The 26376-nt window shown below is 52.0% G+C and overlaps 1 protein-coding gene across 6 annotated transcripts in view; it reads right to left on the reverse strand.

The window, feature by feature from the left end:
* Positions 1-26376, reverse strand: part of Bcor (BCL6 corepressor) — a 122505-nt gene that overhangs the window by 17568 nt on the left and 78561 nt on the right. For 2 of the 6 annotated variants that reach the window (XM_057759644.1, XM_057759640.1), the window contains exons 1-6: positions 24907-25649; positions 7416-7541; positions 6083-6161; positions 2372-5215; positions 1676-1729; positions 1010-1196 (exon numbers count right to left, since the gene is read on the reverse strand). In XM_057759644.1, the coding sequence (XP_057615627.1) occupies positions 1010-1196; positions 1676-1729; positions 2372-5215; positions 6083-6161; positions 7416-7501 (3250 nt within the window). In that variant the 5' untranslated portion in view covers positions 7502-7541; positions 24907-25649. Of the gene's footprint in view, positions 1-1009; positions 1197-1675; positions 1730-2371; positions 5216-6082; positions 6162-7415; positions 7542-24906; positions 25650-26376 lie in introns of those variants that run through there. The other 4 variants (XM_057759641.1, XM_057759642.1, XM_057759645.1 and 1 more) reach the window with 2 other exon arrangements.

The following is a 26376-nucleotide window of genomic DNA, read 5'->3' on the forward strand; positions in this document are numbered from 1 at the left end:
TCTTTGGGACTAACTCACAGCAAACAATCTTGGTCCTGCCTGTCGCTGCAGCCTGACCAGACCATTGGCGGGACCTTAGGGATTAACTGGAGGAAGTGGAGGAAGGACAGTGCTCTAGAGAGCCAACCACATGTTCCTGGACCAGAACCCCTCAGATTCCATCAGGCACTGAGGAATTATATCACGTGTGCTACACCTTCAAGGGCAGCAACCCAGGACTCTCAAACATTCAACGTCACTGCCTGGCTTGTCTAGGAAGTTTCTGCACCTGCCGTCTTCCATGTTCACCTAGGCACCCTAATTGGACACAGCTGGCCTCCAACCTTAGGCATGCACACTTGAGGAAACCAAAGACCTTCACCAAGCACTGCACACACCCTCAGAATTCTCCATGGTTCAGAGCAACAGGGGACCCGCTGTTGAGACTGAAGTATTCGCATATCCTTAGAAAGGCATTTTCTTCTTCCCGTATTGTAAGCCACCATCTGTCTGGTGGACAGAGATCTTTCACGTAAACCACACTGGGGGTCTATTGGTAACTCCCAATGACAGCAAACAAACTCAACCAATGCCTGTTCCCATCTTTCTGCTACCTTGGCCAACCTGATGGAAAAAGCCTGAGTAGTTTCCATTCTACATTAGCCTGTCACGTGGAAGAGGGACAGGGCTAGAGCATCATTCTCGCTGCTACAAAAAAGAACTGACCCTCACCACCCACTTCCTACTGCTACATTGTATTGGGCTGTCATTCACTTTGAGCCTGGTGTTTCTTTGAAAACAGAGATGATGTCCCAGAAAAGAATCCCACAGACACCCAATTCCCTGCTGTTGCAAGCAGACATCACTGCACTAATGGCCAAAGCGACCCCTTTCTCTGAGCAATCCCCTACTGGAGCCAGGGCCATTATCCACAAATCGCTCTTCCTCTCACCATCCCAGGCTTTGGAAGCAGGGTGGCCCTGTTCTCACAGGGACATGGTACTACAAGCCAACTGCTCAGGTTACTTACATCTCTCACTGTCGTTCTGATCAGCAATGGCCTCTTCCAGGGCGACTGACTTTGGCTTTTTGTCCTGACTTCCTTTCAACCTTTCCCAGTCGGATGGGCTGAATTTGCACACCTCGGAGTCTTTGGTTGCTGGGTGGCCACCTTCTCTCTCTTTCATCTCCAACTCTGAGAAGCGCATCATTGCACGCTAGAAAGAGAACGGAGATGGAAAAAAAAAAAACAACATCTTACCATAAAGGCTATTTCATGTGCCTTATACTATAAAAGAAAGCGTTTTCAAAGAAAAGCTTGCCCAAAGCCAACCACAACTTATGAGATACAACTCAGATATTTTAAAGTTTAACAGATAAAATTTAAGAGTGTCTATGTGAGTAGTCACATTCTTTATCCATAAAGTCATGTGTATATAGATACAGATGCAATGTCTATGTATAGCCATACATACACCATTGCATAGAGACAGACATTCTCTTTTGAAGGTTATAAATAAAACAAAACAAAACCACAACGCAAAGAAAACAAAAGAAAAACACAACAGAAAAGAAACAAAATGTACAATGAATAAAGACGACCATGGCCCACAAACTTCCCTTTGTATATTTGGAAATGAAATTTAACTCAAAAGGTTTATGGAAGATTCTAGTAATAAAAATTTGAAGAACTGACCTCACAGTAAGCAGCGGGTAGACATAAAATACTGTCCTCTTGTAATCCTTCCATCTATGTAATTAAAATGGGCACTCAATGGATCATTTAGATAACTTCATCCATTTTTATCAGCATAAACCAATTTTTTTCTTAACATTGCAAAACAATTTGGCTTTATTCATCTTTTAATTAAAATATCTTAAGGAAATTCCTATACAACATCTATCATAATTCACTAGCAAATTAAATACATACTCTATCCCTTTAAGCGAATTTTTTTTTTTTTGGTGAAAAAATTGCACGATTCCCACAGACATGCGACTGCTACACATCTCCACCACGTATCAAGTAAGGTACTCTAAGCAACGCTTCTAGATATATTTGTTATCTTACAGGCAGAGACATCAAAGCAATTGCTAGGCAAACGTCATGCAGTCTTTAGACATCCTTCATAATAATTACAACTTGTTATCAGCATTCCAGTAGAGTTCTCATATAATCTACAGACTAGCTTAAAGTATCCAGACACATGATCCTTCTAAAAGCTACTACTGCCATCCCCTTACTGAACACATTTAATACACTGCAATTATCCTAAGTGTCATTAACCAAATCTGCCTGGTGCTCTGTCCTACCACGTTCCCCCCCAAACCCCTTTGTACATTGCAAAACTGATAACTGATAAAGTCAGTGAAATTCGGGTGGGGGGCTCACCTGCAATGCCCGTTGCTCTCGGCTGAGCTGACTGGAATCCGCGTACAGTTCAGTAGTGACACACTTGAATCGGTCGCCCACATAACCTGCTGAGTTAGCAATTCTTTTTGCCAGCTTGGATGGCTTCGGTTTCAGAACTTTGCCATCGTTGGACTCTGCATCATCAGTTCCATCTTTGGTATAGGTGGGGGTGACATCCATGCTCGGTGGAGCGCTGCCCACACAAAATGGTTTGGGATCCTCTTGGGTTTTACCAAAAGTCACAGCAGGGCCCTCGCTGCCCAGAGCTGTCTCCAAGAATGGAGTTGCCACCGGCACCCCCAGGTTCTCTTTGTTGGTTCCTGCTGCAACACTGTCCTTGCCTAAGCTGAACACTGGCTGGCCTGGAGCCTGTTTGAAAGCGTAAGATTCGTGGAAGTCACTGATGCGGCCCAGCTCCTCTCTGAGGGAGATGAAATCACGGTGTTGCGGGATCACAGGGTCGGCAGCGGGCTTAGTGGGCTCGGTACTCTGGCTCACATTCTCAGCTACAAGGCCTGGTTTGGATGCTCCTGAATCAGCTTTAGAATCTGCTTCTTCTCGAAGAAGGTCTACGTAGACTAGCTTGTCGCTTTTCACCCCAGTTTTCCCTTGATTCCAGCTAGGGTTTGGCTTTAGGTTCTTGTCAGTGGGGGCTTCTGGGTGTAGTTTGGCGCTGCCAGCTTCCAACATCTCAGAAAACCGACTGCGAAGGGTTGGGTCCTCATAGCGGGCTCTCTCATGGGAGCGGGACCGTCTCTCCGGCTTCTCCTCTTTTGTGATCTCCATGGGTGTGTGTGGAATCAACATGGGATGTACCATGCCCAAACCCAGGGCATCTTGGTAGGTCACAAATTCTGGCCGGCTTGTATGCAGTCCATAGGGCAGGCCAGGCTTGGGGGCAAGGTGCCCAGGAAACAGACTGCCATTGGGTAACAAAACTGGGTGAGGGTACACAGGTCCTTTGCCATGTAAAGAGAGGGGACTTAAAGCAATGCCTTCTGGCGCTGGGTAGGGGAGGTAACTCCTAGGGTAGGGAATTGGTGGGGACCTGAATGCTTCATTTGGAGATAGAAATATTGAGGTTGGCGGGAGGCCATTCTCGCTTGCTTTGAAACTCGGTTCTGGGTTGCTGGCTTTGGCTCCCTTGCTGCTGGTGCTGCCACTGTGTTTGGCAGGCGTGGCTGGGGGCTGGCCCACGTGCTGAATAACTGATGGTGTGGTATCCACAGAGCTCCTGCTGGTCTTGGTGCCATCTGCGTTAGCATTGGGGGCTGGTGATGCGGAGGCTGGGCGTCCTGAGCTGGACACTGACCCCGAAACATTAGCGATCACAGCTTCTGTGCCACCCATGCGAGGACATGAGGAACTCCTCTGTTGTGGTATTGCCCAGTCCAAAGCCTTGTTTTTCAACGACATGCTCTTGCCATTGTTCTCTTCATTAGGACTCGGCCCTGGCACCACCCAGGATGAGGGAGCAGTGCTGATGATCTCTGATCTATAGATAGCACAGCCATTTCCTGAAGGAGATAATGTTTCTTTTGGAATCTCACTTCCGGAGAGCACTAACCCACTTGCAGCCCGACTGTGAACCAGGACCGTGGAAGCCATCTTTTTCATGTGGTCAGCTTTGGAAGCGTCTCCGTCCACTACTTTAGAGGACAAGTCTAGTGGTTTATCTGTGACGTCTTTGGTAACAGTCTGCTTCTCCAACAGAGGTGGTGAGCCCCCATCTTTTCTGTCTTGAACCGTTGTCTTCCGGGGATGCCCAGGCATGGACTGGGCACAATCACCCCCATCTGGGACCTTAGGGTACTTGCCATTGGACAGCCTGGCTGTGGGGAACTCGCTACTGACTGTCATGTATGGCTTTGTCAGGGTGACTGACGGGGAGGTGGAGATCCTGGGATAATGCTTGTGGAACTCAGAGTAGGTCTCCGCAGCAGGCTGAGCGGGGAGGTGGACACGGGGTGAGGGCCGAGGTGAAGGGGGAAGCAGGAGGGCTGTGTCACCTGGCAGGCCACTGTTGACTGCCTTGGCAGAGGGCACCCTGGGCTGTTTACTGTTTTGGATGTGGGGGTAATTATGAGAATCAACAGGGTTCCCAGGGCTGACACCCATCTTCCATGGGAGGCTTTTGTCTGAGCAGTGGACAAGAGGTGGGATGGCCGGAGAGGCTGAAGGTGTGGAAAGTCTCATGGGTGAAGCCAAGGAGGAGGGGATGTGGGGGTTAACATAGTGTGGGGGTGGTAGGTAGAGGAAGCGTTCCCCACTGGTGCAGACAGGAGAATACAGCGGCTGGGCCAAGCCGTAGGACTGCTGAGGTAGCAAGGCCTTGTACATGTTCAGTGAATACTTATTTGGTGAGTCAAGGAAAGGGTAGATGGCTGGAGTGGCCCCCTCCATGTAAGGGTTGACCCAGGGCAGCCGCAGGTAACTAGCACCGTTGATGTTGAGAGGGCTCTGTTTGTCGCTGGCAGGCCTGTCCAAACCCAAGCTTTCTGCTGTGGCTACAGCACTTTTTTGTATTCCAGGCGGTGTTTTGTATATAGCACTGAAGCCATTTGGGGGTTTTCCAGAAACAGCAGAAGCCTCCGCTGTCTCAGGAGTATTCGGTTTGAATTGCATCTCTGGATTTCTTTCTGAAGAAAACCCAAGGCCACCGAGAGAGCTTGAGGCAGCCTCCCGACCCTTTTCTGGGCCTAGTCCACACAAGCCAGAATAGACGATGTTTCCAGGGACCCGGAGCCCTTCCCGGATGAGGCCTGTGCGGTCCATGCTCAGTGCTGCCAGGCCATCGATCCGATGGGCTCCACTGGTGTCCACCTTTGTAAAAGAACAACGCATGTTACTTGGGGGCACCAGTCACAGTAGCAGTCCTGGTCTTGAAGAAAAGCCACCCACTGGGTCACATGATATCACCCACAACACTTTACAGAAAAGGTTAAAGACAGCTTTGCTGTGTCCAGAGGCCCTCCTCCCACATTTCTGCCCCACTAGTACCCTATGAGTACTCAGTTCTACTCAGACTAGAAGCCAACACATTATTTTGTTCAAATCTTTGTTGCAGCAGACAAGATCAAATACAACACTCTCTGCACCACTCTGAGAGGTACATGACTTCTGCTAATCCTGTGGAGCCTGTTAGGTTGAGTGGGGTGGGGTATTCATCTCTCCTGGAGACAGAAAGGGATCATTTAACAGGACAAGAAACAATTTTCCACGGGACAACGGGTATGGGGAACTTTAGCTTATCTCATTTCTAAATCAATAAAGGGGCCAGGGGTCAAAGTGCGGTTGCATCTTTTGACTTCCTCTCCTTAGTGTCTGAAAGGACAGTCCAGTGTTTCACATTTTACTGGCAAAGTAAAGTCTCAGCAACTACTTTGGAGGCAGGGATATCCAGTTTTGAGCACTAATGGGGCACACACAGTTTCTGGAAGCCACACGCCCCACCAGTGAATAAGAGATAAAGAACTGGGGTGCGCACGGGGGGGGGGGGCAAAAGGATGTTAAAAGCAATATAGTCAGGCCCTGATGTTCTCCCCTCCCCACACTGAATGTACATGCGCGTGCGTGCGCACATACACAAACACACACACACAATACTTAATTGTATACAAACTAACGCACAGTTGATTACAGATCACTGATATTCAGCCACCCTATCAAAAGAAGCCATTCATCCCTTACCACGTTGTGATTCAAGGGATTCTCCTCCCTCAGTTCCAGCCTGGCTTTTGAAGCGTCACCATCATTCACAGGAATTTTCCTATTTAAAAGGACACACCAATTTCATGAAAACAGTTCTTGCTGAATATGTCTTTCATCTATCTCCCTGGACCAGACCAGTTTCTACTAATCTCATTTATTTTTTTGAACTCTCCTAACCCTCCCTGCCATGACCTATAGTGAAAGTTGCTCCCAAATGGTGATTCAATATTACCCTGGCAGAACAAAGCAAAGGCAGGCCTTTCATGTGTGGGGACATGAATAACACATATGTCCCAGAGGTGGGCAAGTCAGAAATTAAGCACACTTCTCTCACGTGACCTTCACTACAGAGGCCAAGTGCTGTCCTAGCTAACCCTTATGAGCTGTCCTGGAGGGCAGGAATTAAGTACAATGGGCACAGACCAAGTGAGCTAAAAGTCTACAGGCTAGACCCTTCACCTACCATATCTGCGTTAACCCTGAGGGCATGCTTTCAAAACTTTCCCCCAAACAAAGTTAGGGAGCACATCCATAAGACTAGTTTCCATGGTGATAGTGAAGCTATATCTGCGGCCTTTTTCAAAGTGATGTGATGTGTGTGGATATACAATGGTAACAGAGAAATGTCAGCTACTCCAGGCAGAAGAGGAAGCTACACATCTGTGCCAGGCTGCTGTTGGCTGTCCCAGGACTTGTTATCAGAGAATTGATAAAGGAAGTGTTCTATGCCAACTTCCAAATATCCAGGATAACATCGCTGACAAGCAGGACAAGCTTCCCCATCAAACCCAAAGCTACTTCAATCATCTGCTATTCAGTTGTCTCTACCCTAGTCTACTGATTAGAAAGCCTAACTGAGCTCGGCGGTGATCAGAATGGGGCAAAGAGCCACGAGGAATGGCGGGAGAGGGCAACCTGAAACCTTGGGTTGCACCCAAGGAAAGGGTAGCCATCTCCTCATTTATTACTAAGCAAACTATTTGTTTTAAAAGCACATCGAATGCCGATCCACCTGGGCCCACACTCCTGACATTTAGAGTTAAAGCAGCATATAGACGGGGATTAATTCTCCTTCATAAATATGAAATAATAAATTAAGGACGAAAGTGCACTGAAAGGCCGCTTCAGGGGCTAATCTTTTAAAGGGCGGCAATGCTTCGCTGAGCCAGGCTGCCTGGTAAAACTGTAAATCAAGGGCCACCAGCTAGGAGATCTCTCTTGCTCAGACCTTTTGGGTCCCTCTCTGGCTGTGAGAAGGCAAGGGGCTTGGGCATGGGTTCTGCTCAGAAGTGTGGGGGAGGAGCCCATTCACCTGTCTTCACTTGCTCCACACATGCGGACCCGTTCGCTGTTCATCCAGCTGTGAACGTTCCCATACAGGGGAGTGGCTGAAAGCATGTCGTCTTCTTGGATGGCAGCTTGGCTTCAAGCGTCTAGTCTGTTTAAAAAAAAACATAGTGGGTCCCCAAGAGGTTAGGGAAAGGAGAGGCACTGGCGAAACAGAGAAGGCCTCTTTCAAGGCAAGTCATACACAGGATGCAGCCTGTGCCTGGGGATTGTCTACAAATGACCACAAGCCAAGAACACATCTGACCCACAGTGATCGAGGGGAACAGATTCAAGCTAACAGGAAAAGCCCATCCAAGTCACAGCTCTGTACCCCCACCCCCACACACCATAGGAAGAAGCCATATTTGAGGAGGGACTAGGGAGACCCGGGATGCTAGATCGCTGGCACACTGATCCGTCTTGGGGTGGTAGAAGGAGAGACAGTGAGGTGGCAGTGGAAGGTTTGTGATTCAAATCACAGCACACTGTCAGGACTGAATTTTCAAGCTGTCCTGTGTACGACCCAAAGATCGAGGGTGAAAGGCAGAGTCCAGTGGGCTGGTGAACCTCTCCACAGAAGCCCTGGATTAGATTAAGCACCTAACAGGGGTGGTTTTGCCTGGGAACTGCAGGGGGAGGCAGCTGAGTAATTCAATGACGCCTGTTCACTGGGGACAAGAAATCATTAGCGCATAAGTCTCTGCAGCCAGGGCTGATGCTGATGGGCTCTGAGTAGCTGGCACATAGGAATAGGCAAAAGCCACCCATTTTCCACCTCATGGGAGGGGCGAGGATGTGTGTGCGGGGGTGGGGAGGGTGCAAAGGAGCCCAAATCACCTCCCCCACTTACCTTCTCAGCCCACCGCCCCCACCCCCCACCACATTCTAGTTTGCTGCATGAGTGAAGGGTCAGGACAAGCTGCATTTTATTAACAGGATTATCACGGCGCGTGATTTATCCTCGTGCAGGATTTTAATTGCTCTTTGGAGGTTGAGCCGTTTCTTTTGACTGCGCTTCAGCCCATATCCTGCTGTTAAATGCTGGGTTAATAAGTAGGGGAGCCTTTAATGCCTGGGACCGATGGCCCTCGGCAATTCCCTGCTCACAAACACATCTCAGTTTCCCTTGTCCAGGACAGAGCATGGCATTTTTCCACGGGACCCAAACCCGAATGTGAAATAATTGGTGTGCAGATAGATCATCAGGGGAACTTTTCTCTCTCCTCCCTCACACACCCACCCACACAGTTTCCGAAAGCCCAAATGTTCCCTTAAGTCGACACATTTCCTTTGTTAGCAGGAGAAAATATGCAAATGCTTGCTTTTACACTTTAGCACACTGCCAGGTCGGTTGGGTGGAGGCACCCCGTCCAGGGACTCTTCTGCCAGGGACTGGGGTGGGGGTGGGGAAGGCTTGGGAGGACTGAATCCAAAAGCTCAGCTATGCTCCTTTCTTTGTCCTAACTAGGTCTTTTGTCCACCAGCAACCCCCACCAGCCCCCAACCATAGAACAACACGCACCAACACACCGTGCAGTTAGAGCACAACAATGAAGCGGGAAGGGGAGGAAGGACCCTGGAGAGGCTGGAATCTGTGAAGGCATCATGGGAATGGAAGGTCTTTTCCTGGGAAGGGTCTACTTCTTCTGACATGAGAACTCCAAATGACTTAGCCACAGTGCATGGGGAAACTGACTGGGGTGCTGGGGAAGGCTGTGTGGGGCTGTAGCTTCCGAATACACAAAGCAACCAGAACACCAAACCACCAGTGCTGGGAAGCCCCAAGACCTATTCCACATAGTGTCCCTTCCCAGAGGATCTGCTGCCTGTTCTCACAAGAAAAGAAAGACATTGTGGGTGGCCTAATCAGGGAGAGCACCATTCCGTGGTGCAGGTGTCCTGGGCAGCAGGTGTCCTGGACACCATGCCTTCCTGGAGCACTGATGAAGTGCAGACATCGCGTTGGGAGAAGAAGGATCCCACAAACAATACCAGGAAAAAGAACCTGCCTAAGAAAAGTCAAAACTCCATGCTCCAGTTCCTAAGTCAGCCTTTCCTTGAAACCCAGCGACCTCCCCAAAAGTGGCCCATCTTGGGGAAAGCACCTCAGGGAACCTCAAGGAGGAACAGAATCAGCTTAGGGAATGTCTTCCCCCACAAAAGCCCACGAGCATCTTCAGTCCTTTGCTTTTCCCCAAAAAGGCCACCCAGACTGTAAGGCACCTGGAATAGACCAGACAACAGAAGCTTTGGTCTCTCTCTGGGGCTCGTTCTTCAGGATTTTCAGTATTACTGTCACAGATAAATAGCATTAGCCATCAGGCTGAAGCGTCACACACAGGGTCAGACAGTTAGCCCTGAAGTGCATTTCAGTCTCCTCTGTATGTGGTTGAGGGTGGGGAGGGGGCTAAACCAAGGGGAGTTGCACTGTGGACTATCCACGCATGTACATGAGTGCTTGTGCACACTCGTGCACACACACTTACAGTCTTTAGCTGCTCCGTGAACTTTTTGTGAACTGTTTAAAAGTGGAGGTCTGTTGAACAAACAGCGGCGCCACTGCCAGCCATAATTTCATTGCAACAAGCTAAGGACTTTTAACTCTTCAGGTGCCTGGCCAGAGAGGAACATAGTAGTAAGGACCAGTGACTAGCGGGTCCTGCCTGGCAGGAGGCCCTTCCCTAGGGTGACAAACAAGGGCAGTCCAGGAACATAATCAGCCGAGCATTGAGCTTCCATTAAACCATTGAGGAGCAGGGATTATCATCACCCAAAATCACAGGTGAAGAACCAAAAAGAGACCAAGAGGCAGAAAACAGCAACACTCAACTCATCCCATCCAGTTTCTAGAAAGTGCTGGTAACAGCTGGGGTTTTGCTTTCTACCTCTAAGGCAAAGTACTTCAGAACTGACTTTGCTGACCCTTGGCTGTGAGGTACAGTAGAGAGAATACCGAATACCTCAAGGCACATGACTGCTATAGAAGGAAGAGGCTTACTTTTTGCCCCGTCTTCCACACACAGGCTATGCCTCTAGGAGTGCCAGGATGTGTGAAGTCACTTGTGAGAAAAAAGAAAGCACTTTACAAGCACCAGCCTGTCCCGAAGGCGAGCTGCTAGCTTTACCTTGGCTCTGGGTTTTAACCCCTTTCGCCAGTTGTGGAGAGAAAAGCAAGGGCAAGAAAGGAAATGCCAAGAAATGAGGACTCAGGAGAGCCAGGCAAGGAAGGCTGACTGATTCTTATGGAACAGGTTGATTACTAACTGCAGTACCTGCCTGCTGAACACAGAGGTCTGGGGGAGCGTACATGCACAGCAACACACGGTATGTGGTTACAACTCCCGATACCCTGTGTAACTGGAGTCATCCGGACAGGCGGAGCAATCTTTTGCTCTAGAGTCAAAAGCTGTGGCTAGAAAACCCAAGCTTGGCCTGGACACAGGGGAGAAGGGCCTGTCTGGCAGAAGAGGGTCAGAGGGATCAGATTAGGTGCTGTCCCTCCACCCCAGCATCCTTGAGAAGACATGAGGTGATCCCCAAAGAGCACCTTTTAACGCCATCTCATTCATCCCTGCCAAGACCACACTGCAGATCCAGCAAAAGGACACACTTCTCTTTTTTCAAGACAAGGTCTTACTGTTCTGGCTAGCCTGGAAATCAAGCGACTTATATATCTTTGCTGGGATTAAAGTCACCACCATGCCCAACTTCCTTGTTTCTTCTTTAAGGGCATCCAAGATTCACCCTGCAGACAACAGGGAGTAGTAGAGAGAAGAGAGGAACAGTGAAACACTGGGTTCCTCGTGAGAAAAGCCTCTCTTCCCATGGCTGGTTCTCTTATGGTCATCCATCTCCTGGCTCCTGCTCTTACCCTCACCCACCCTGTGTCCCTGGGCAGGTGGCCGAATCTCTCCAACCTTGGGCCCTCTGTAAATATTTGGCACTGTGTTTCCCAGAGGCTTCGGCTGCACTATGGACTCGAGTTTTGCCTGGCAATAGCTGGAGCTGGCCATGGTTAACCCCAAGAGCATCTGACTCCATTAAACACATTGTCCCGGAATTGGCTACATGGTCTTTACCACGGGTGTGGTGCTGAGGAAGGAGATACAGAGGGGCCACGCTGGGGGGACGACGACGACTGGTGTGGATTTCCCCCAAGCCTATAAGGCTAGCGCCAGCCCTTCCTGGGGTTGCTCCAAACCCAGTCTGAGTCACAGCCGCACTACGCTCTGGGTGTCAAGGAAGAGAAGGGGAAGAAGTTTCTATTTTAGAATGTTGGGGGGAGGGTCTATGTGGGGGTGGGAAATGAAAAGAAAATGCTTTCCCGGATGTGCAATGCAGGGTGGGTCCTCCTGGGCTGCTTTTCCAGATGTCATATAGCTGATGAGTAGGGGACCCTTAAATTACTCCCAGGTCCTGAGCCACCTTAACATCTGAGGTGTGGGGTTGGAGGTGTGATCCACGCTGCCACTCCAAGCCACAACCATTGGCTCTGTGGGTGTGACCACCCACAACCCCCAATTTCATACCAGTAACAGACTAAGTCAGGGAGCAGAAGGCGAGAGGGACAATGCTTGCACAGATCTGATCTCCCCAGCATCTAGAGCCTCCCCCAATTTCTTCTTGCAGCTCCTGGGTCACAGCAGGGAACCACTAGGGTGGGAATAAACTTGGCCCTTGGTGGCAGTAGTGGGGGAGGGGCACCCCTTCACCACATCTCTGCCTGTGGTGATGACTCTGCAAGGAGTCCCCTCAGAAACTCTAGCAACCACCCTCCTCCAAGACCCTAGTCAACCTCTGGGACCCTGTGTTCTTATGAGAACTTCCAGGATCCCTCTGCTGGAGCCTTTACTACTTACCAGGAAATTTCAGACAGAAACTTAACTTTTGAGTGGGTTCAGGCAAATTGAGCCCTTGAGGGCTCTAGTTTGTGCCACACCAACCAGTCAGTGAACTACAAGCTCCCAAGCCCGCGGTAGAATCAGGACTCCAAACCTTCCTAGCTTCACTGTGGGCTCCCTTCAGGTTGCTCCTCTGGACCCTCCCCGCTAGGAAGATGGGAGCCAAGTATAGCATACAGCAGTGTAGAGCTCTGCACAGAGTGAGCGACCCTGGGAGCCTATCCAAAAAGGGCCGCTGGTCACACATCCTCTCTACCCTAGCCAGAGCCCCACCCAGTTCCTAGGATCAGATTTATCATTGCTCCCCAAATCAAGGACAGAGAGGGACTTCCCCCTCTTCCTTCTACAGGGGTGGCCAAAGACTAACTGGCTTTGTTCCTTTCACTTTCCTCCAGGTTGGGCCATACCAACTAGTCAGTGAACTATGTACATCCAAAGTACAGGAGGGATGAATTTAGAAACAAGGGCTCCTTAAAAAGAAGACGAATTCAGCACCCAAAACCTAGAAGAAAGCCAGGAATCCTCCTTACATGCCCCCATTCCCTATACTTGGCCTAGTGCAACAGAGCTTAGTCCCCACCAGGGAATCCATACAACTAAATGCCTCCCACCCTCCCACCCTCCCATCCCCGGCAAGGCCATAGTAGTGTAAGGGTCTCCACTACAGCTTTGCATAAGTATAAACGAAACACAGTTAATGTCACTCCCTGCTACAGAAAGTCACAAATCACATGGAGGGCTATCCCTGGTAAGCACAAAGGAACTTTTTAAGGAATTAAGATGTGAAAAATGCAAGGGTTCTGAAATTTGCATGCAGGCTTCTTGCTGAATGTGCAGAGCCTGGAAGTCCTGGGAAGGCTGGGGGTGAGGGCTAGGAGAGGGACATTCACTTTCTTTACAAGGAACAATAGGAATTCCACGTCTGCTACTCGGTCTCAGAACTCAAAGCACCCCAAAACAAAGCCATATAGATGGGGACCCACGAATTTCTGTGGCTGTTCAGAGCTTAATTACTCCTCCTTGATCCATGGGACTAGACACGACACCGCCAAGGTTAAAATGCCCCAACAGCGCTGAGCAGATGTGAGCGAGCTGGCAGACGCGCAAATGAGGCCTGCCTTGGAGCCCGATAACAAGTGACTAATACGTTGCATATCGTTGAAAGAAAATTATTTTTCTCTAATTTGCATTTGCTTGGGGGGAAAAAAAGCCAACCGAGTCCCTCCTTACACGCAGGAGTCTAATCCTGGAAATACAGCCGGGCTGCTTTAAGAGAGCTGGAAGGAGGGAAAGACTGCCAGTGTTTTGGCGTTGCAGGCTTGTTTATCTTTCCGCCTTTCCTCCAAGGCGAAACTCGTTTTGCAAGCAACATTCCTACAGAAAATGGCACACGTCATAAAAAGAGACCAATTTATAGAACTGGCAACGAAGTTCATGTATCACTCCAGAAGCATCTTCCAGCTCCCCAAGGGGAATATGTAAAAGTCCACATTAAAGCTCGGCGTGTTTATGTTACCTGGGGGGTGGGGAGTCTCTAGACTCAGACATCCTGTAGGTTGTCCACCCAAGGGCCAAAGTCACTCAGGAGGGGAGAATACAGAATTAAGTTAGCCTGAAAAGATCCTCTATCTCCCATGGACAGCCGGGGCTTAGGAAGCTTCTTTCAACCTTGGGATTCCTGGGGGATTGGGGTGCCGATGACCTCTCAGTTTGCCCCAGGCCACCTAAAAGACGGACCCAAGTTCTTGACCATCTATGCATCTCTAGGACTGGAGGGGGTGACTGTCACCCCCAACTGTTCTCCTTTCCACCCTGGTGCCCACAGAGCGAGCGTTCAGCAGGCCTTTTGTGGCTCTAGCTGAAGAGGGAAGGCTACGAGATGTGTGAGTCCAAGTCAACCTGCGATGTACACCCTCTGGATCCTGAACCCACATATTTGCATTTCCATTCCGAGGAATGGTGCCCAGAACACAGCAGCCGCCCCGTCTCTAACTTGTCTGAATAGGGCCATGGGGGAGGGGGGACGACAGCCTTCAGAGCCCCTGGAATCCCCAGAAAGCCTTCAGTTAAGAACACATTCTCTCCAACAAGCTTACTTGGAGCTGCTGGTTGTTTTCCCAAATCTTGCAAACTCTGTCACAAGCAGCTGAGGACCTAGGTCCATGGATCTTGGCCAAACCCCTCCAGACACTGACACTCCAGGCCCCCTGGGCCTTCTTCTGACACCTCTGCCTAACAAGTTCCCTAAACCACAACACATAAACCATTCCACACCCTCACTCCACCCTTGGGAAGTCCTTAAGGTGTGTGCTGGGGATTTATTGGTGACGGGATGGAGCCCAGCGACAAAGTGGTGGCCACCTCTGCAGCTCCTCTGCGGGGCCTGCATAGTGCGCGCTTTGTGTGAGTGCTGAGGAGGCGCAGTGCTGCTCGCGCCAACAGCTGTCACATTATTTGCACTCGCTGTAAACAGCCTTCACATTCCCCCTTACCACATAGTTAAAGCCAGACTAACAATCCACAGTTAGAGATCAAACCAACAACAGCAGCATTGTGTCTGCCTTCGCCTTCACACCAAGCCCAGCAGCTGGCAGGTTTCTCCGGAACAAGGGACCCTGGCTCTCCCCCCACCCCAGCCCTCCGGGCTCTAGCCAAGGCCAGCTTTTCTCTGTGCAGTTTGTTAAACCGAGAGCACCGCCATTTCGCAGAGATTTCGCGGTGGTTTAGCAGTTTGAGACTCTTTCTGGTAGAGTCTGGGGGTGTGTGGAGTGAAGAAGACATGGCTGCTCACACTCCTAGACCACTGGGCCAGGTGGCCAGGCTTGGTCTGTGACAGAGAGGCCTGCAGCGCTCCAAGTTGTCACAGAGGCTGGGCATGTCTGCCCTCTGTGCAGACCCACAGAGGTCCGCCTCTGGTCCTTCAGAAATTGCCCAACTCATTGAATACTTACTGGTCGCCCCACTGATCAAAATGTCTCCTTTATGATTTTTGGTTAAGTTGAACATTTCCATAATCGTCATTATTAGCGCAAATTACACGCCTAATCGGTCTTTAAATAGATTTTAATTAAATAATCATACAAGGCTCATTTTATGACTTAAGAAAGGCATTACTTTTCGTTAGAAACTTTCCACCAGGATATGGAATAACGACAGACAAATACTTGTTCTTCGAAGAGCACCAATCACCGAGGGACAGAGTAGCCTACAGTAGACATGGTTTTACCTTCCAAGTGGAAGCTGGGTGCCGACACATTATAGAAGCCAACCATGCTCCTAGGATGGGAGGGGAGCGCCTTCTCTTCAGTACTACTTTTGGCTCTTTTTTTGGATGGTAGAAATAAAATGCCTCTCCATCTGGAGAGATCTCTCCAGCTAGTGGGTTTGTAGACCACTTTCCCCCACCCCCACCCACTTTCCACCCCAGTCACTGTGGAAAGCAGGCAGTCTGGGCTTGTTAAATGCTGTGTAAAATGCTGTTAATAAAATAATAAATACAAAGGATGGAGGCTGCTGGGTCCATGGGTGTTTTGACTGGAAATGCCTTGGCACTTGTCATGTGTTTATGGGAGGGCAGACAACTCCAAGGATTTACATAGTTTGAACATTTTTGTACTTCATTTATCCTTTCCTAAATGACGTAGGTCTTGAGCTATTTCAAGTTCGCATTTGTACAGAACTGTGAAATGCCTAGGAGTTTCTCCAATTAAAGCAAGTTTTGAAATCAGACTCAAAAAGCTGGGACATACTCCTGCCCGTGTCCACCCTCAGCCTCTTGGGCTCGAGAAAACAAACATCCTCGAAAACAATTCTGGGTCCTCAAGCTCCCCACCTCTGCCCCCTCGTGAATGGGCCCCTAGGGCAAAGGTTACAGGGCCTTCAGATTGCAGGCAGCTGGGCCCCACACTGTGGCCATCACGGCAGTTAGGAGGAGCAGTCAGTCCCTATACTACCTCTAAAATAGTGAGCTGAAACGGGGGCAAAACTGCTGGCCTGGTAAAACACCCTGCTCACAAAACACTGTCAGCAAAGGCTGTAAGGCATTCTTTAGAGGGACCAGGGATTCGTGCCTAAAGAAGCTCTTTCAGCACAAAGGCTTTTAGGGAAAGAAGGGAAGGGGGGAGAGGGAGGGAGGGCTCCTGTTTCAGAGCAGGCCTCCCCTGAGAGTCAAGAACCAAGTGTAGCTTCAATCAAAAGCTGACTTCCCCTCTGGGAGTCCAAGAGGAAACCTGATCACAGTAGCTTCCTACCGCCCTGGATCCACACAGGTCTGGTTTTCTTCTCATGCTAGTAATTTTTTTAAATACATATCGATATAAAAGAAGCAATCTCTGGCTGACTTTATTGAAAACCACATAGAGCCTTCATAACATCCGGACTTAATCCCTATCAAACCACAGCACCTCTGGCCTCTGCAGCAGGCCATTCCTTCATCTCTTACAACTAGGACTCCTCCAGCAGCTCCAGTCCCTCGCCTGAAATCCTGGCTGGAAAACTTGCCAAACAGCACCTAGATAGCAGTTCTGGAATCAATTCCTAACCATATAATGATCCCACTTAGAGGGAAAAAAATCCAAGTCGTTGCATATGGAATCTCTTAAAGGCATAAGGCAAAGAACTCTAACAAAGGGAGAGAGGCGCCCACATAGGCTGACCCAGAGAAATGCCCCTGGAGGGAGTAGCTGACCTGCATACTTGGTCCCTGGGACACAGGCCTAGCAGGTCTTGGGGGCTATAGAGAACTGAGGAGCAACTTATAGAAACATGGGCAGTCATTCAGGGCAATTATTAACCCTCTAGCCTACTATGTGCCAAGCATTGTCTTCGGTCCTAAAGGTAGATAATTATCCCCAGTCATACAAATGAAGAAATGTACTGAGGTTCAGAGGCCATAAATAACTTGCCCCCAAGGTCACACAGCTAGTAAAAAGTGGGCCATGGTCAAACTCGGTCCTGGAGTTGCAGAGAGGAGCCAACTATTGGTCTAATTGTGTCATTTGAAATCCCCATCTTCACATATTGTTTTCACCTCAAATAAATTTGGAAGGTTTCTTGGGTCTTGTGTATCAAATACAAGGTAAAGAGGCGGCTCGTGAGCCTTATGTAATTCATCCAGTATGAGCCCAGAGCCGTCTCCCCAAAACATTACTGCAATCTCTAAGGCTGCTGAAAAGGCTTTCACAATTCCCCCTACACACTACAAATCTCTCCCGCGGAGATGCCCTGGTGTGAGGGCCAAGGCTTCCAACAAGGTGCCACATTCCTTTAGGGTGCTAGCCTGCAGCAGGCACCACTAGGTGGCCTGGCCTTTCAGTTCTCAGGGAAAAAGCTGACTACTGGTCTTTCAGCTGAGATTTCCACCCTGGACTTGGCACATAATGCAATAGATTATCTAGTTCGAGCAAAATGCCTTCGGAAGGTGCCCCTATGTCTATCTACCTCTTCTAAGACTCCAAGAAAACACCCTAGGAACCACGGTGAGGTGGGAGAGAAAATATCAGCCAAGTGGCTTGCTTGCAAGGTATCAGCCCTATTGGGCATTTCAAAGTCCCCATCAAAAGCCAACCACCAAGGCAAACAGGAAGACTTTCTCCTTTCCCCAACCTTTCCTCAGAGGATATGGCCTCCAAACCTCGGTGCCCCAACATCTCCCCACCTACTCCTAATTTCTAGGCCTACCCCAGGCTTTCAGTTGCTTTTGGAACTTTCACGGGGAAGGCTTAAATCTTCACCTTTGCTTGGTGAGGACTTGTTTGGGCACTAGACACCTGGTGCCTCTGCCAGTGTCTACAGCTCTGCTTGAGGAGAGCCTCTGAAATAGACCCGCAGAGAGAGTAGGAGGAAGAGTCCAGGTGGAGAGAGACAGCACACTCCCTCTGTTCCCCAGCCGAGTGGCCAGGCGGCCCAGCTGACCTGGCTCCCAGCCAGTGCTCTGCAAGTGGCTTTCTTTCTCTTTTTAAAAAACTTTCCAGTCTTGGCTACGCGGCGGAGTTTCCAGGTCCCGCCTGCCCCGGCTCGGAACCGGCTAGCACGCCAGAACCTCTAGATGCAACCTCCTGTCCCTGGCAGTAAGTAGGCCCAGAAACACCTTCTCCCGCTCCAATGCAATCATTCACCCGAATTCCTCACCCCCAACATCGGCCACCTGGAGTCCGCGGCTTCCCGAGCAATTGCCACCCAACCGAGTTTGCGAGCAGAGCTTCCGTAGTGAGACAATTGCCCACAGTCCCGTCGGTGCGGACCCACCCGGCCTTGCTTAGGTGGAGGGCGGCCTTGCTTAGGTGGAGGGCGTGCTTAGCCCCTAACACATTCACGCCCACAAGGTCTACAGCGGGGGCGGCAAGGCAGGAAGGGAGAAGGGCTGCTTTTTTTTCTTCCTTTCTCTTTAGATTTTGGTGTCTCTGGCAGAGCAAAGGCTCGAGAGAGCCAGAACAATAGAAATGGGAGGTGGGGAGTGCCGGAAATGGTGCAGGAAGACCCCCTATAGCCCTATAAACCTCCCCTCTCCCTTATAGTTACCATTAGCATTAAAAGACCTAGGGCCTTCACTGCAATTGTATCTTTTTATAACTTTTCCCCTAAACCCAACTCCCTCCCCACATTTTGAAATCACAAGGTAAAGATATCCCGGAAAGTTGTAAACTGCCCCCACCCAAGCTCTGAGAGCCTCTTACCTGCTCTGCCCCTGGCAACCTAACCTGACTCACCTCCCTCCCCCAATAGTTCCCCTGGTTTGCACCTAGACAATAAATTTAGTTTAATTTAGCTTCCGGTCTTTAATTTTAGCAGGTCTCCTTTTTGCATGCAAATCAATATGGCAATTACCATCTAAAAGCTTGCCCAGCCCCGGGTCAATGTAAATTGATCATTGTCCGCCTTCCACAAAATAACACCGGGAGTCTGTGGTGCATAATGAGATTATACTGGAAACTGTCTTTTAGATCACAAATTATATTTTATGCTGTCAGGATCTTCTCTGAGTGGACTTCTCCATTTGTCTAATCATGGGGAGTCCAGCCTGTGGATGCTGGCTAGCCATCCTCGGGCTCTGGAAAAAAGAAGTGGGGACACACCACAAGAATCTGAATTGAGAAAACACAGAACTGAGCTTGAGCCCAGAATGGGAGAACCTCCAGAAACATCCCCTCAAGAGCTACCCCACAACATGCCACATGTCCGTTCCTGAGGAACATGCTGGGGATTGAGTTTTGGAAGCTGCTGGAGAAGAGGCCAGTGCATGCCTTGGGCCAAGTGCTCACGATGAACAGGAGTGAGCTACCAACGGAGGTGGACAGTCTTACAAATACAGCTCTTTTGGATTTCTCAACTTCACCAAGTAGGTCTTATCTCGGCAAAAAAAGATGGAATCCCGTTGGCCATCAATCAACACTGACCAAATTCCTCAGATGGTGGCCAGCCAAAGCCTTTCTAAGTGTGGGAGAAGACCTCACTAGGCCGGATTCAGACTGTTCCAAGAGACTCCTTGGCAAAAACCACCGAACCACCGCATTTACTCTCTTCAGCGACTCCCAGGACACCCCTAACAAAGGGCCTTTCCTAGCTCCTTTAAAAGAGCGGTAGGTCGCAGTATTGATAGCCCATGCGATTCCCCCAGATTCCCCCACCCTGTCTGGCTAGGTGTCTGGATGAAGAGTCCTCGAGGAAATCCAGGGAGGCATTGTTAAGGGCTGCTGGTAGCTCCCGAGGGCTGTGTTAAGGTTGGGCAGCACTTGAAGCCTTCTAGGAGGCTGCCAGCCTTCGGCACAGCCCAGCCCTGCCCCGCCGGCCTGGGCTCCACCCAAGTGTGATCTTCCCAATAAAAACTGGAATTCCTGACTGGGTTTAAACAAAGAGGGAGCGGGGCAAACCGGTGCCCCGAGCAAGCTAAACCCTAGCAGGAGTTTACAGGGCCTTCTAGGGGCGCTGAGGTGCCTGCTAATGCACCCAGCACAGGTCACCCCAGGTATGGTCTCCTCCAGCGGGTAGGAAACATATATGCTAAAAGCATAGCAAAATGAAAGCATGCCACTCTCTCCTTTATTTCTCCCAGAGGGTATGCTTCTTTCGTGTTCGACCTCAGTCCAAACCCGACACCACCTTCGCCCAGAAGACTTTACCAAAGTCTCACATCTTTCTCCCTGCCACCCAAGGTCAAGAATTCCCAGCCTCTTCAGAATTCCTGCTCATCAGCAAGGGCAAAAACTGGAAGTAACCCCAAACAAGGGCCATCCAGCAGTTTAGGAGCTGCTTTGCCATTTTCTACTGCCCAAAGACATTATTTCTGAGACTGTGTCAATGTAGTTGCCTGGTCTTACTTTCAATTGGGTCTCACCAGGTGAGAAGTCTTCCTCAAGGTAAAGGGGAGGTCTTGGCAAATTGGCCCTTATTTTAGGGCAGGCATGTATACATATGCGTGCCTTTTGTGCTTTCCCCCCCAAGTGACCCTCTTCACAACTTTAAATTCATTTTTTTTTGTCTTTGCAACACAGCAATTCTGCCTCAGTTTCCAGATTCACATCAGTACTTTTTCTTTTCTAATATCACTATACATTTCTGCGTTTGCATGCCTATGTTTGTATTCCTCTTGGCCAATTCTTTAATCTCTTGTTCCATTAGGGCATAGAGATCAAAGTGTCTTGACTTGTCCCAGCACAGGCCATTCGGGGTACATCTTAATCTGAGCATTCCTCCCTACTACTTTTAGGTTCTTTGGCTTTCCCTATAAGGCAGTTCATTTCCTGGCCAGACCAGCATGGCTTTACAGTTTAAATGTAAATAGAGGAATCTTAGACCACAAATCTTTAAGAGGAAAAGAGGGGAAGGAATCTATAGGCGGACCCGCCCATCAATATCCAGCTCTGGAGAGAACTAAACTAACGTACGTTGAGTTATGTTAAATTTTAGACCATCGATACAAATGATAGATTTCTCTAAGTGTCCAGACCATCTCCTATTTAGATCGTTTCCCAGCACATGTCTGAATATAACTGTTCACAAGTTCATGGTTAAGTGTTTATGTATGGACAGCTCAAGTTCCCTCCAGAACTTACTGGCCTGGCATCTCGGGCTCAGGGCCTTTAATTTGCAGCAGCCTGGGTCAGAGCCTTTGCCAACTACTTTCTCTCACTTTGAGTTTCCCTACACATGCCAGTTCCTCTAGGAAACAGGTTTTCATAGCCTGCTTGCTCCTAAACTCAGATCCTCATGGGAGGGTGCCCATTTTGTGTTCACAGCTCCCCCAGTAAGAAGCACTGGGTTAAGCTAGTTACTCTGTCTAGCAGCTGCATTCGATTTGTGAACGAATCGGCAAATGCACACCCAGAAGAGAAAGGAAAACAGCAGATCTAGACCTCAGTCCCCCACCCCTGCAGACCACTCGACTTCCAGTCACTTCTATTAGACTCATAGTCCCTCTTCCCCCATTAAACTCTTTACCGTACTTCAAGGGTTAAGAGGACCACCGCCCCCTGCCCCCCCCCCCCCCCCCCCCCCCCGGCAACCTGCCTTCCACCCGGCTTGCTGGGCCCACAGGACCCGCAGGCTAGCTTTAGCTTGCTCCCTAGCCGCTCTCGGGAGTCTGCTGCCTTCTCCACTGCCCCCACCCACTCCGTCCTTCAGCCGGGAGGGAGTCTGCATGCCTGTCTAGACCGATCTATCACCCGCACACCAACAACACCCGCGAGAGCGCGGAGACCCTGCTCAGGTCCCCCTGGCCCGCACGGTTCACAGCGGACGGAGTCCAGCGAGCGTGACAGCGCCTGCGGGGAAGAGGGTGAGGGTCCCATAAGAATCTGACCGCCCCGAGCTCCCTGCTAGTCTTCCCCAGACCCTACCCCCTGCGTTCGCACCAGCCCGGCTAGGCTACACGGGCACAGTCACAGCTCTGCGCGCTGGGCAGTCCTATTTTTATCTTGTCTAATCCCAAACTGGGCGGGGAGCACAGGCGTCGTGCTTAGAGAACAAGAGATAGGCGAGGGAGGCGGGGAGGAGCAGCCAGGCAGCAAAGCCAGCTAGAGCGAGTTAAAGACACAGTGGAGGCGACCGCGAGCAGGAAGAAAGAGCGGGCTGTGTGGACCTCGCGGCGCCGCACGCAACGCGCAGCCCGGCGAAGTTATATTGGCTCGCCAGCTGTCCCTCACTGACCACCCCTCCCCACTTCCCAGCGGCACTCTCCGCAGCCCGGAGCGCGGGGGCCGGAGCTGTGTGGGAGGCGGAGGCCAGGCCGGCCCTGCAAAGGGCTGGAGAGAATCGCTAATGAGCTGTGCGGCCCATTGATCCAGAGAACACTTCCTAATTAACTCTCAGTCACCTACTGGTGACAGCGCCTCAAAGGACAGCGCCGATCGAGCCCAAGTCCAGACCTACCCGCTCAACGCCTGGTGACCGAACCTCGCGTGATCCCCTAACCACCGCAGGCAATTCCTGTACGTCGTGTACACCCTCGGACTGAAGGCCAGCCACAGAGTAAACCTGGGCGGCACATTAATCACCCCTCCGCGTAGCTCTCTACACGACACAATCCAACCCAAAATAAACACCAGAGCCAACACTGCAACCCAGACCAGGTAACAAGTGGGGGATGAAGCGGGAAGGACCGAGAAGCGAGTATTTCCCAAATGTCCACACACAAGTGTCTCTGAGGTCGACAATTAAAATGCCTTCCACACAAGCAATTCTGTTGGCAAAACCGAATCCAGCACCTTGTACAGGTCCATCTCTCCAGGTGGTGTCCGTTTCCAATGCCACAGGAAGTGTCAGATGGCTAGAAATACCCAAGTCCGTTTACTCCAAACCCACCACTTTCTGGGGTGGGCTATTTCCTCATTATTTGTAAAGTCCAGGTCCATTTTTAAAGATGTTCTTTTCGCCCAAGGGACTAACCTTAGAACCATACAGCAGTACTCCTCCCAAAGCCTTCTCTGAATAAGGGTGCGCGGAGAGGGGGTTACACAGTTAAAACCCCGGACAGTCTAGACTCAACCAGGCAGTACGATTACCTATTTGAAGAGCACTGGTTTCTTTTTGAGGTTTGTTTTTAAATAAACATAACCCTCCTCCAGTTCCTTCTTCGCTTTCCCATTTCCCCAACCCCCATCCCCTAGACGCCGGCGGCGCGCGCCTTCGCGCGCGGGCACTCACGACGTCTAGCTGGAGGTCGCAGACTTCTGGAAAAGATTCATTAGCAGCAAATTAAGCCTCGCTCGGCCCTCGGCCTAAAAGCAGACAGGCTCGGTCGTCTTCGGGACGTGGGTACGTGTTCCCGAGAGCAATCGGGCAGCCAGAAGTCCGCCGGGACTACACGTGCCACTAGTCGCCTTAGTACAGGGCGCTCCTCCGCTCCCTTCGTAAACAGCAGGCGCTCGTCGCCACCGCCCTGAGCCCCCGGGTTGGTGGTGGCTCTGCAGCGCAACCTCCCGCCTGTTCCAAGCGCTGTGGCCCAGTGCCGCCTCGCCCTCCCCGCCTCAGCCGAGGATCGCGCCCGGTGCGCAAGTTCCTCTTTGCCCAGAGCCTCCGCGTCGCCCGCCCTCCGAGTGGGACCAACTTCCTCCGGCCGCAGACTTTCACACGCCCATCAGGGCTTCCCACCAGGCTCCCCAAAGCCCAGCAGAGGGCCGGGGGAGCTGCTCGTTTCCCCCGCCCCGCCCCTGCTCCCACGCAAGCAGTCTACACCCGCTCTTAGGGGCTCAGAACTTAAAACCTACCCTAAGGACGTCTCCCAAAGGGAGGTGGCAGGAGGTCGAATTAGAATCTTAAAAGAACATTTACAAAACAAAGCAGCTGACCTGGCAGGCGGGCGGACTGGCCCAGTCCGAATCTCCGGCTCTCCACGGATTCCTAGTAGTTATTTTTTTCCACCTAAATCCACGTGATCCACGCTTTGGGGCAAGCCAAGGGAAAAAAAACCCAAAAAACAAAAAAACCCGGGACTCCCCACCGGAGTTGCGCGACGACGGCAGGTAGAGCTCGGCTCGGTCCGAGGCGCCCGCCGTGCACACTAGCGCACGCACAAGCCGTCGTTCCACTCGGAGGCACCACCGGCCCCTGGAGAGGCCAGACGAAGCGGCGGCGGCTGGGGGTTTTTACAGTTCTTTTCCGAGTCGAAAAAGAAAGCAGACGGGAACCCGCCGCCTCCCCTTCCTGCTAGCGAGGTAACGCCGAGCCGAGCTTCCCAGCTTCCAGCCCAGCACTCCCCCCCACCTCACTCCACCCCCCGCGCCTGACTCCGACGCTCGGCGACGACCGCGCTCCCGCGCAGACACACAGAGGCTGCAAACTTCCACTCACTGAACTCCCCGTCCTCCAAGCCCATCGGGAGACCGCTGGTCCCCTGTCGAGTCCCTCCCTCCCCGGTGCCCACGCGGGGGACGCTTAGCTTGGCTGCATTTTTAATAACTTACAGCTCTGATGTAAAAACGAAAGCGAGCAAGGTAGCTAAACCTCCCGACGGGGGTCTACTAAAGTCGAAGGAGAAACCCTCGGAGGGTGTGAGTCCCGAGGGACGGGGTCGGCTGCAGTCCCCCGCGCGCCAGCCCGCCCGCGGCCTCCCCGGGGAAAGGTGTTCCGGGCACTGACCTGAAATCCCCAGTCGGGAAGTAGGCAGGGAGCCTGCGATCCGGCGCTTTGAAGTTTTCCCCGGAGCCGAGTCCAGGCGTCGAGGAGGATCCGGGGGCGGCTTGCTGGGTGGGTGGACGTGTGCGGGGTCGGGGGAGGGCGGCTACGTTAAGGAGAGAAGGAACCGGGCAGGGGAAGCGCAGCGAACAGCAAAGTTTGCCTTCCCCGGGTGCCCGCAGCCCGCTCCCGGCGCCTCGCTCGCTCGCCTCCGACTCCCTTTGCAGCTAGCCGGCTGCCCTCCGGGTCGGCCCGGCGGAGGGGTGGGCTCTGGGCCGCGTGGGGGTGGGGCGGGGCGGGGCGGGCTGCGAGCCTCCGGGCAGGTGGCGACTGCCCCGCGCGGTCCTCTGCTCCCGCAGCTGGACTGGGCTCGGTCAGCCTCAGCAGCTCCCGCGCCGCCGCTGCCGCCCGCGCCCGGGCAAGAGCCCCAGCGCCATGTTGACGGTTCGCCGCGAGCGCCCGCTCGGGCTGGGTGTGTGTGTGAGTGTGTGTGAGCGAGTGTGTTGGCCAAGTCGTCCCTGCGCGGCGACAGCGCGGCTCGGGCTCTCCGCCCGGCGGCTCGCGTGCTCCCCCTTCGCCACCGCCTTGCTCCCGCTTTCGGTCGTGCTCTGGGTTCCGGCGCGTCTCCCCCTCGGCCGAAGAGCTCGGTCGCCGTTCAGCCCGGAGCGCGGCTCTGCCTCACCTTGCCGCTGGGAGCCCGGGCTCCGTCTGCCGCCGCACGCCGCGATCCCAACGCGTCCCCCCTCCCAGGTTCCCTCCTCTTCCTCCTCCCCCTCCCTCTGCCCGCCCTCCCTCCCTCCCAACAGCCGCCTCCCCTCCCCCCTCAAGCGCAGCGCTCGGGCGACAGCCGCCCGCCCGCCGCCGCCGCCTCCAGCTCTCGCAAGTTTGAGCTCCCCAGTCTCCGTTCACCCTCCGCTGCGGCGCCTCCGCGGTGGGGTTTCGGGAGGGGGGGGGAATTCCTCGGAAAAGGTTCGCCCGACTTTCCCCGGCCGTCACCGATTCCCACCCGGGTGCATTGGGGCCTCGCCGCATCCGAACCCCGAACCACCTGGGTGGTAGGGTCGGGTCGTGTCGTGTCCCGTTCCCCCCCCCCCCCCCCACGCACACACACTCCACCGTCCTCTCTGTCCCAGCTCAGGCCGAGTTGGCTATTGACGCCCAGCCGGGGCTCCCGTCCTAGGGGAGTGCAGACCGACTGGGGCGGCGGCGACGGCTAGGTCGGCCAAAAGATCCCCAGCCAGAAGACTGGGGGGCGGAGGGGGCGGCTTCCCCTGCTGCGCGCCGAGACTCCCCTTGCTACCCAGAAGGCCAGTGGAGGACCGCAATTACCATAAAGCGCCTCGCACTCCTCTCAGCCAAAGCTGTCAAACCCCAGAGGCAGGCGCCACAGCCGCCACTCGCCACCAGCGCTGCGCTCTCCGGGCCTCGCGTCCC

Source organism: Chionomys nivalis, chromosome X (genome assembly GCF_950005125.1).
Source record: "Chionomys nivalis chromosome X, mChiNiv1.1, whole genome shotgun sequence".
Classification (NCBI taxonomy): Eukaryota; Metazoa; Chordata; class Mammalia; order Rodentia; family Cricetidae; genus Chionomys; species Chionomys nivalis.